Source organism: Labeo rohita, chromosome 15 (assembly GCF_022985175.1).
Source record: "Labeo rohita strain BAU-BD-2019 chromosome 15, IGBB_LRoh.1.0, whole genome shotgun sequence".
NCBI classification, from domain to species: domain Eukaryota; kingdom Metazoa; phylum Chordata; class Actinopteri; order Cypriniformes; family Cyprinidae; genus Labeo; species Labeo rohita.
This window is the reverse complement of record NC_066883.1, coordinates 35,994,729-36,006,649: the sequence shown is the minus strand read 5'-3', so window position 1 is coordinate 36,006,649 and position 11,921 is coordinate 35,994,729. Positions and strand designations below refer to the sequence as shown.

Below are 11,921 nucleotides of genomic sequence, written 5' to 3'. Positions count from 1 at the left end.
TGAGTCTGTGCAGCGCTGCGTGACAAATTGTGCAATCACTGTTGTAATTATTTGTGTGTGTGTTAACATCTGTAATGCCACATGACTGAACAATAAAACACCCACATTACAGCAGCTCTGAGGTCACGTCGTCGCAACCTCCACGCTCACCTGTGACCCCTGAGCGATCTGTGATAGTGCTGTTTAACACCCTTATAAACATCACCTCATCTGCTGTTACAGGCCGTGTCCTGTTGTCCTTCTGACCCGAACACAACAGCTGCTCCCTGATGCAATTACATAAAATACAAATCATGCTATAACTGTACGAGCAAAATAACCTTTACATGACTGTCTTTTTTAAAAGCTGAAAACTATGGAAGCTTGTTTCCACCACAGTTAACATTCATTTTTTAATCAATAATGACTTTCTTCTTGCATTTTTTTTTTATTTTTTAAACTCTTTTTATTCAGCAAAGAAACCTGAAAAAATTCTACTCAGCTGTTTTTTAACATACAATTACATTTTAAAATATATTCAAATAGAAAACAGTTATTTTGAATAGAAATTATTTCAGACATTTTCTGTTTTTGCTGTACTTTGGATCAAATAAATACTGGCTTGGTGAGAAGAAGAGAATTCTTTAAAAAAGTATTTAAAATCTGTTGTGAGATGTTAACTTGCAATTCTGATAAGAAAAGTCTGAACTGTGAGATATAAACTAAGTCATATTGCAAGAGAAAGTGTCAGAATTGTAAGTCATAAAGTCTGTTTTTATTTGGTAGCAGAAACAAAAAACAGAATTGCAAGTGGAAACTCAGAATTCAAAGAAAAAAGTAAAAATTCCAAGACATAATCTTTATATGAGTGTATATGTTGCAATTCTAAGTTTACAGCTCACAATTATAAATTATGACTTTTTTCCCTGAATTGCATGACAAAAAGTCTGAATTGTGATATAAAAAGTTACGGTTTCTTTTTTTACATTTTATTCTGTTTTACTTTATTGCAAAGTGTAAGCTCAGAATTCAAAGAAAGAACTCTGAATTTCAAAAAAGTCAGAATTCTGAGTTTATATGTTGCAATTCTAAGTTTACAGCTAACAATTATGACTTTTTTCCAGAACTGCATGAAAAAAGTCTGAATTGTGACATTAAAAAAAAAAAAAAAAAAAAAAAAAAAAAAATCGCACTCCCCACACCTCCCCACACACCCTTTTTTTTTTTTTTTTTTACATTCTTATTCTGTTTTATTTTATTGCAAATGTAAACTCAGAATTCAAAGAAAAAAGTCTGAATTTCAAGATATAATCTTGGAATTGTGAAAAAAAAGGTCAGAATTCTGAGTTTACATGTAGCAATTCTAAGTTAACAGCTCACAATTATGACTTTTTTTCCTCAGAATTGCATGAAAAAAGGTCTGCATTTTTTTGTTTAAATGTTATTGTTTTATTTTATTGCAAACGTAAACTCAGAATTCAAAGAAAAAAGTCTGAATTGCAAGATATAAACTAAGAATTGTAAGAAAAAATTTATATCTTGCAATTCTGACTTTATTTCTCTAAAATGCAAAAAAGTCTTTTTTATTCTGTGGAAGAAACAGGCTTCCATAGAAAACACCTCCAAATGCTGGAAAGCTGTAAATTGTCCCTTTTATCATCATTTTTGGGGTGTTTTGCCTTCTATACAATGCAGATTTAAATTCTTTCATGTTTTTAGTAGTTGTTTTGAAGAATCTTTGAATTGATTTAATTTGCAGCCTAAAAACAATAACAACGTCGCCCCACAGGTGATCGGTGTTCAACAAGGGTGAACTCAAGGTCAGGTTCACAGGAATGAGCGAGCAGACGTCATCTAAACATAATCAGATTATAAAGCCAGAGCACATAATCAGCTGAGCGGCTGGAGGTCTTGTAATATTTTATTCTGAGTTTAATTGCTCAGGAAAACACGATTAACATCAACACCGGACGAGAGCAGGTAAAACGAGGCTGAACTTTACACAGAACAACAACACGACTCATTAAAAACTATTATGTTTAAGAAGAAACCAAAAATTTCCTGGGTTGATATTTAATTAAAATAAAAAATGGAAAGGGTCCCAAAAAAATCTTCAGCAGACAAAACATGCCTGGTGTAGATTTTATGCTTTTACTTAAAAATATTAGAGTCATGTACACATGACACAAGCCTAAACCCATACATGCCCTCTAAAATAAAAATTCAGGCATGGAAAAGTCTCTATAGAGTTGAAAGAGGGTCTAGCTGTCAGTTTTAGTGCAGTCGAATTCTTTCCACCACTGTGCGAACTTCAGAACCTTCTTACGCTGGTCGTCGAAATTCTCACGTATCGGTTTCCGCCATCGTCTCGGTTCCAGGTCCAACATCCCACCCAGGATTTCCTGATGGAGACAGAACAAATCTCAGTCACCATGTTGACATTAGAGAATCTAAAGTGTGATTTTAAAAAAATAAGACACAATAAGACTACTGTCAGACTGACTTTGCCGAAATAGTGTGGGAACTTCTGCTCGTTCTCAATGACGTGCGCAAAGCCGCCCTGCAATCCAAAATCCACCGAGAAGTACGGCAACCCACGTGGAACCTGAGAAAACACGAGTGATGTCAATTACTGACAGAGAGGAGGAGAAAAGACATCAGGAGAAAAACAGGAAAAACTTACAGCTTGTCTGATGTCTTTGGATGAGAGATCCACAACCTTCTTATTCATGGCCCATTCCTCATCTGACTCCATTATGGCTTTCTGAACACACACACAGAAGATTAATGAGCACGTTCACATTCACACAAGCACGTGCTTATTTGTTTGTTAAAAATGCTGATTAGTCGGATTTATAAATAAAAATCCTATTCATTTTCCCCATTGAGCAAATCATTTTAAATAGTAACTGGTGATGCACCAAAATTACTTTTTACAAACATTGAAAAAAGTTGAGAACCAAAACGGCTAAACAATTGCTACAGTGTTCTAGGTTGTTGCTAAGATGTTGCTATGCAGTTGCTAAGGTGTTATTTGTTGCTATGGTGCTGTGGGTGGTTGCCAGGGTGTTGCCATGCAGTAGTTAAAGAGTTCAGTGTGGTTGCCAGGGCATTGCTGTTTGGCTGCTCAAGGTGGTTGCTATGCAGTTACTAAGGTGTTCTGGTTCGTTGCTATGGTGTTTTGGGTGGTTGCCAGGTGTTGTTGCAAGTGTTCCATTTGATTGCCTGTGGCTGGTTCCCAAGGCATTGCTGTTTGACTTCTAAAGTGCTGTTGCTATGCAGTTGCTACAGTGTCTTAAGCAGTTATTAGGGCCATGTGATGAAGTTGCCTTGGAGTTCTGGGTGGTTGCCAGGGAGTTGCTATGTGGTTGCTAAGGTGTTGTGGGTGGTTGCCAGGGCATTGCTGTTTGGCTTCTAAAGTGCTGTTGCTATGCAGTTGCTACAGTGTTTTAAGGAGATACTACAACATTCCTATGAAGTTGCTAAGGGATTCTGGCTGGTTGTCAGGGTGTTGCTATGCTGTTGCTAAGGTGTTGTAGGTTGTTGCCAGGGCATTGCTGTTTGGCTTCTAAATTGTTGTTGCTATGCAGTTGCTACAGTGTCTTATGCATTTACTAGGGCATTACTATGAAGATGCTAAGGAATTCTGGTTGGTTGCCAGGGTGTTGCTATGTCGTTGCTAAGGTGTTGTGGTTGGTTGCCAGGGCATTGCTGTTTAGCTGCAAAAGTGTTAAGTAAAAACATAACGAATATGTAATAAATATACATATGCTTATCAAAATGCTCTTCTTAAAATAGCTTTCCTACAAGGACTTTTTAAAAATCCCTATGGGAAAAATCAGTTTGAGGTTGTTTGGTCCAAGTTACCTTAAAGTAAATGGGTGCCATGTCTCCGAGCTCTCTGGGCATCGGCACACACTCGTACACCATGTGCAGGTGCCTCTTTGGATTCATATGAGTCTCCAAAAAAACACAGTCCAACTCCTGAGACTCAAACATGCGGACCAAAGCACGTCTGAACATCTACGAGAGAGAGAGAGAGAGAGAGAGAGAGAGAGAGAGAGAGAGAGAGAGAGAGAGAGAGAGAGAGAGCATTAGTGGTTATTCAGTCTATTAGTTGACTAATCAAATGTTTACATTAATTTAATTACTTGAATACTGGGGGCAGGTCAGACAACAAAATGGAACAAACACAACCTGATTGTCTTTTACTGGTGTTCTGGGTGGTTGCTAGGGAGTTGCTAAGGTGTTCAGGGTGGTTGTTTATGCATTATTGATGTCTGCAGTACAAATGGATAAGTATACATAATGAGTGCATGTGTACATAAAGTTTTTACCTGTATTTCACTCCAGATGTCTTCGTCCAGTCCTGTGGCTGCTGTGTGATGCTGGATGGGGACGATCAAACAGTGACCTTCGGTCAGAGACACGCAGTTCGGCAGACACAGGTACACCTGCGTAAGAGAAAACACACCTGTCATGTCTGTGAATCAAGACAGTACACTGAAACCTCAAGCTGTCCCACAGCCCGTCTCCTGTCATCTCAACCGCTCATAAACGACCTGAGCATCAGGAGGAATCCTCTTCAAGCGTGCAACACTTGAAACTAAGTTGCTGAACACCATTACTGTTTGACTGTTCTGAGCTGCTGCTGTTCAGTTGCTAAGGTGCACTAAGCAGTGCCTAGGACACTCCTATGAGCATGTTAAGGTGTTCTAAGAGGTTACCAGAGTGTTGATATGGTGTTTTGGGTTGTTGCTATGCATTTGCTTAGGTGTTCTGAGTGGTTAGTGGGGATTGCTATGAGATTGCTAAGATGTTTTGGGTGGTTTCCAGGGCGTTGCTATGGTGTGTTAGGTTGTTGCTTTGCATTTGCTAAGGCGTTCCAAGTGGTTAATGGGGAAGGGCACTGCTATGAGGTTGCTAAGTTGTTTTGGGTGGTTGCCAGGGTATTCTGGATAGTTACCAGGGTGCTGCTATAGTGTTTTGGGTTGTTTTTATGCAGTTGTTTTTATGCTAAGGTGTTATAGGTGGTTACCAGGGCATTGCTATGTTATTGTTAAAGTGTTCTAGGCGGTTGCCGGGGCGTTGCAATGTGGTCGCTAAGGTTTCCTGGGTGGTTGCCAGGGCATTGCTACGGTGATTTGGGTTGTTGCTATGCATTAACTTAGGTGTTCTAAGTGGCAAGTGGGCATTGCTATGAGGTTGCTAAGTTGTTTTGGGTGGTTGCCAGGGAATTGCTATGCGGTTGCTAAAGTTTCCAGGGTGGTTACCGGGGCGTTGCTATGGTGTGTTAGGTTGTTGCTATGCATTTGCTAAGGTGTTCCAAGTGGTTATTTGGGAAGGGCATTGCTATGAGGTTGCTAAGGTGTTTCGGGTGGTTGCCAGGGAATTACTATGTGGTTGCTAAGGTATTCTGGGTAATTACCAGGGTGCTGCTATAGTGTTTTGGGTTGTTGGTATGTAGTTGCTAAGGTGCTGTAAGCATTGCCTAGGACATTGCTATAAGTCTGCTAAGGTGTTTTGGGTGGTTTCCAGGGTGTTGCTATGGTGTTTTAGGTAGTTGCTAAGGTGTTCTGAGTGGTTAGTGGGGAAGAGAATTGCTATGAGGTTGCTAAGCTGTTTTGGGTGGTTGCCAGGGAATTGCTATGCGGTGGCAAAAGTTTCCAGGGTGGTTGCCAGGGTGTTTCTATGGTGTTTTAGGTAGTTGCTAAGGTGTTCTAAGTGGTTAGTGGGGAAGAACATGGCTATGAAATTGCTAAGGTGTTTTGGGTGGTTGCCAGGGCGTTGCTATGCGGTCGCAAAGCTGTTCTGAGTGGTTACCAGTGCATTACTATGGTGTTTTGGGTTGTCAGTATGCAGTTGCTAAGATGTCCTAAGTGGTTAGTAGGGGTACAGCATTGCTATGGTTTTCTGGCTGGTTGCTAGGGTGTTGCTATGCAGTTGCTATGGTGATTTCATGAACACATACACATATTAGCATGATAACTCAGACGCTGTGCATTTCAAAGTCAAATATGTCAAAAGTAAAACTCGATTCTGTAAAAAGTCAAACTTATCCTAAGTTTTTCAGCATCAAGTTTGTCTTGTAACAGATATGTAACAGTAATATATCGTGCCTTGTTTCCGACGGCAACAATGAGATGTTTGGGGAGTTCAGGGCTGTCGAAGCAGTGTCTGCATTTCTCCATCTGTCCGGCTAACCGCCGCGTCTCTTGCACCGCTTTGTTCCTCTGCCGTTCTTCGTCTCGCCCTGATCTTTCTTTCTGAGCCGCGCTGGACACAAACATGTCATCCAGTGTGTAGTTATCTCCGTCTGTCCTCCCCATCATCTGCAAAACACAAATCCATCAACAGCACGTTAAAAACAAACTCATTACAGAGTTCTGTTTGCGTGGAGACTTTTATCAGTCACTTTATCCTGAATGTCTGCAAGTTTTATCTTGATTTAAGAGCTGAAAGCACATCAGGACAGAGAAATGAAAATCGTTTTATGAGTCTTATAAATCATGAGCCAAAACAGGTTTGTTAGTTAACAAAAAGTTAATAAGTATTTATACTGAATGTAAAACTAAAATAAATAAATAAACGGGGCGGCATAACATTATGTATTTAGTGTGTTTGCTTACAGTAAATACAGCAAACTACATGCATGTGAGTTTAATGCACATTTGGGAACGTAATAAGTGGTAAGTTTACTTTATTTACACATTTACATAATCTACAATTTTTTGCGAACAGAAATGTAAAGCATTTCACCAATATCTGGACAAAATAAAAGCTAGAGGATTTGAAATGTTTAAATAAAATTATTATTTTAATTATTATCAAATACTCATTTTTATATTGCACTTTGAAATTTACATCAGTAATATATTTCTGTCTATATTTTTATAATTAGATGTAATAGTAATAATAATAATAATAATAATAATAATATTGGAATAAAATAATAAATCTAAAAATATAATAAATAAAATATAATAATATTAATAATACAGTATAAGTAGTACTGTGCAATGATTTATCGCATTTAATCACATCTAAAATATATGTTTACATAATATATGTGCGCATACTGTGTATATTTATTATGTATGTATATATAAATATACACACAAGAGTATATAGTTTGGAAATTTTACATGTAATTAATAAATTTTCTTTTGCTGATATAATTAATATTATACATAAATATATTTAATATATGACCAAAATGTATGTATGTACATATATAATTATTTTTTCTTAAATATATCCATGCATGTGTGTGTATATATTACACATGCATGGATATATAATATTTATATATAATAATAAATAAATATACAAAATAATTTAATATATAATATAATAATATAATACAAGATTTTATTAATATTAATAATAATAATAAATACAATATAATAATAATAATAATAATAATAATAATACAAGACAATAATACATTTTCTATATTCATTATTTATTTAACTTTATTATTATAAATACTAAAATTAAAAAGAATAAATAAATAAATATTTAACATCTGCGTCACTGTGGACTGAGACACTATCACAACTAAAAATAGGTCTGACTCCACTTTAAACTTTAGCTACAAAGTCAAACCACTATAGCACTATTTAATAAAACTCTTATAGAATAAAATAATAAAAAATGAAATATTTTATCTATTTTCTTGCATGTGACTATTAACCAACATGAAAGAACTGTGAACATACAAATATGTTAATAAATTACTAAAATATTAATATTAAATCTCAGGGGGACTTCAAGTAAATATTTTAGGTTTAAGGCATTCAGCTGACAAATCCCTACAACTCTTAAAAAAAGTAAAAGGACTAGAAAAAGTACTAGTAAAAATCCAAAATACTTTGGAAATAGCTTTACATACTATGTTGCGAGGACACCATAATTATTATTTCATATACTAGAGTGATAATGCAAATTAGGAAGAAGCCAAGCACTTTTGCAAAAGGAACAGAGGTCAGGTGACCGGATTGGGCGGCAGGTGATCATGTGATCTGACTGTGGGTCAGGTGCGCTTTCACTGCTGATTGCTGGCAAACCTGCGGGTCATTATCTGGAGCAAAATCCAGAAAACAGCAGCAGATGCGACCGGGCCGCAGGGATTACGCTAACAGAGCTAACAGTGTGTGTTTCTCCAACACACGCCAGAGCGAGAGAGGTTTAACGGTGTGCTACAACAAGCAGACAAAGAAGCAACGTATCCGTAGCAACGGGTGATCTGTGTGGGAGGCGTGTCTGTTCACACTGGCATGTTTGATTGACAGATGGAGAGGAGCCGAGGTGTTGGAGAGTCTGGCTGAATTCAGACTGCAGTTTCAATTCTGCGTTTATTCTCTGCTTTGATGCTTTCTGACTCTAGCTGAAATGCAAATAGAAAGCCTAGACAGAGCGGAGATTTTAAGGATAGTTTGTGTGCAGGTCTGAGGCTGACAACTGTCTGGAATACATATGAACCAGACTGAGGATAAACACTAAAACAACTAGATTTGCATCTTCAGTTTCATTTAAATGCAGGTTTTGGCACACGTCCTGGTTATGGTCGACTGCTTAAGAATCAACATACAACACAACACTGTAAAAGTGGTTATCAAATGCAAAAAGCAAAAAAAGATTCAGTATGCAATAAAATTAAGACAAAATATGAAATCAAATCAAAATTTAATATGCAATTATTACAATAACTTCATCATAGCTGGGCTTACCTTTTATTTAATCTATTTAATATTTATTTATCTATTTATTAATCTATGTAATATTTATCTATTTAATACTCTATTAAATAGAAGTAAAAAAAATCTACTAAACTAAATGCATTCTATGTAAACCAAAAGGAGATTTTCAAATTTTAATTTATTTATTTTTAATTATTAAAATTAAACTGAATAAATTAATCAAATAAATAAAAGATTTAAAATCAAATTAACACATTTTTAAAAATTAATTTATTAAATAAATAAGCAAATAAATAAATAGAAATAATAAACAAATAAATAAATGTAAAATAAAATCATATTATTATTAATTTATTAACAATAATTTAAAACAAAGGGAGATTGTCACTTTTTAAAATTAATTTTACATTTAATTATTAAAATATAAATTAATTTGATTATTTAGACTAATTTGATTATTTAGACTAAAATGTAAACAAAATTTAAAAAAAAAATCATTATGCAAAAAAATGCAAATATTACAATAACTATTTGTTATTATAATATTTGCATACTAAATATGTTATTGTGATTACATTCTATTAATGTGAACCAAAAGGATATTTTTACATTTTTATTATTTATTTTTAGTTATTTAAAAAAATTGAATAAATTAATTGCATAATTAAATAAAGATTTAGAATCAAATTAATACATTTTTTATCTTAATTAAAATTAAATAAATAAATCAAAGAAATACATTTAATATGATATTAATAAATTTAATTGAAATACATTTTCAATATATTCATAATTATTTGAATCAAAGGGCATTGTCACATTTTAATTACATTTTTACATTAATTTAATTAATTATTAAAATGTAAATGGAAATTAAATAAACAAATAAATAAACCAAAAAAAATAATCACTATGTAAAAAAATGCAAATAAGAAAATCAACTCCATATTTTGTATGCAGATTAATTTAATTTTCACTATAAATGTGAACCAAAAGGAGATTTTCAAATTTGAATTACTTATTTTTAATTATTAAAATTAAATTTAATAAATTAATCTAGATTTAGAATCAAATTAATATATATTTTTTATTAAAATGTAATTAATAATTAAATAAAGAAAGAAAGAAATTGAAATAAGCAAATAAATAAATTTAATTGAATTAAAGCATAATTTATATTTATTTGAAACATGCAAATAAATGCAAGACAGAAAACCATTTGCATATTTAGTACAATATTATAATATTTACGTACTAAATATGTCAGTCAATAGGACACTCTATTAATGTCAACTGGGAGATGTACAAACTTTAATCGTAATTTTTTAAGCATAAAATGTAATAAAACAACGATCATGAAGAAGAAAATGCTAAAAAAGACACCGTACACCGTATTTTAAGGAAGCAAACCAATTGTGAATTTAACATGCAAATATTTCAATGACATCATCACTGTCAGTTAGATTTTGAATAGCGAACATTCTATAAACGTGAGGTCAATGTTCTAAAAATTCGAACGTTTTGCTGAACATTCCAGCTGAAATGAATGCAATGCGACACAGCCTTACATGTACTGCAATTACACAAACACACTATGCACATTCACACACAATTTTGGCATCTACTGGTGAAATTGGTGAAATAAATATATTAATAACACTTTTAGCCGCTATGCCATGGTAACTTGGCAGGGAGAGAGAGATGGAGAGATGTGCCGCTAAAATGTGCAAATGTTTGTCACTTTTATATTTCTCGTCTCCATGGCGACCGTGACGTCTTGGTTTATTATAACGGATTTTAGTAGCCCTGCCCGGGTTTCAAATCAGAGAAACACCAAATCACGTCGAAGCCAGAGAGCAGGACAGACTGAGAGATTGATCACACGAATCCTGCGGCCTCACCGCCACCATCTGCTGATGCCAGTCTGTCTTACGACCATAGACGAGAACAGAAAAATATACAACCGCAGGCTGTTTGTGCACGTCTGCGGCTCACAAACTCACTCCTGATATATTAAAGGGGCCGAATACTGCTATACATCATGCATTTTATTATATTTTGAACAATGGAGTTAAAAATCAAATGTGCTCTTTTGTCTTCAGGCTAACAATAGTAATTACAGCATTGCTCATTTGCATAAAGCTAAAAAAAGGTTAGTGTTATTTTAGTAACACTGACATACTTTTATAGTTTTATAGTTATTTTGAATTAGATTTTTATATTTGTATTTAAATTAAAGTTTTAGTCATTTTTGTTGTGTAATTTTAGTTAGTTTAGTTCATTTTTTTAATATCTCAATATAGTTAATTTTTTTTGTCAGATTGAATATTAATTATTTTAATATATCAAGTTGAACTAAATACGTTTAAGCTTTTTCTATTTTATTTCAGTTTAGATTTATTTTATTTTAAGCAAAGTTATTTTAGTATTACTGAGATACTATTATAGTTTTTATTAATATTTTGAATCAGAATTTTATATTTTCATGTTAATTTTAGTTTTGTTTGCTTTAAATATGTATAGTTTTTATGTATTTATATCAATATGTTTTTTATTAATTTATTAACATTTCGGCTTTAGAAATGTTCCACTGCCAACCTGCTGAAATGGTTTTTTAATATTTTAATATTTTATTTTATTTTAGTTCAGGTTTATTTCATGCAAAGTTATTTTTATTTAAAAAAAAAATATATAAAAAATATACATTATATATATATATGTATATATATATATATGTTTTTTTGTTTTTTTTTTTCTCTTTTTAATTTTAGTTTCAGTTTCAGTTGACTATAATAACTGATTTCAAGTAATAAAAAAATATGCTTTTAGTTTTAGTAAATCATAATAACCCTGACTCCAGTTGCTTTTTCAATGCAAATCTCTTCATGAACGGCCCTTTATAAATACACTATTTATTGCTATTTTCTGTTATGATTGGCTAGTGTCTGTAAATAAATAGATAAATATATAAGAGTCTGTAAATGAGACTGACGCTCACCTTAGCGGCCATGCGCGAGTAAAGAGCGTTCTGATCTTCAGCAGAGCTCATCTTCTCCCGTCTGACCATCTCTTGAAGATTCATACCATCATCATCCTCAAAATAGCGCACACGTTCGCCATCCTGGTGCGTCTCGATCTAAAAATCATATAAGAGGAGAGAAAGTTTTAGTTAATTAAAAATATTAAATAAAACTGAAATAATTTTTTTTTTTTTTTTTAAATAAATGAAAATCTTGCTTT

General features: G+C 33.5%; 1 protein-coding gene across 1 annotated transcript in view; it reads right to left on the bottom strand.

Moving 5' to 3' along the window:
* Positions 1–1,882: 1,882 nt before the first annotated feature.
* Positions 1,883–11,921, bottom strand: part of cwf19l2 (CWF19 like cell cycle control factor 2) — a 29,025-nt gene continuing 18,986 nt past the window's right edge. Inside the window, exons 11-17 of the mRNA XM_051130148.1 lie at positions 11,680–11,817; positions 6,099–6,311; positions 4,317–4,433; positions 3,847–4,002; positions 2,663–2,743; positions 2,483–2,584; positions 1,883–2,381 (exon numbers count right to left, since the gene is read on the bottom strand). Of these exons, the coding sequence (XP_050986105.1) occupies positions 2,241–2,381; positions 2,483–2,584; positions 2,663–2,743; positions 3,847–4,002; positions 4,317–4,433; positions 6,099–6,311; positions 11,680–11,817 (948 nt within the window). The 3' untranslated portion in view covers positions 1,883–2,240. The remainder of the gene's footprint in view (positions 2,382–2,482; positions 2,585–2,662; positions 2,744–3,846; positions 4,003–4,316; positions 4,434–6,098; positions 6,312–11,679; positions 11,818–11,921) is intronic.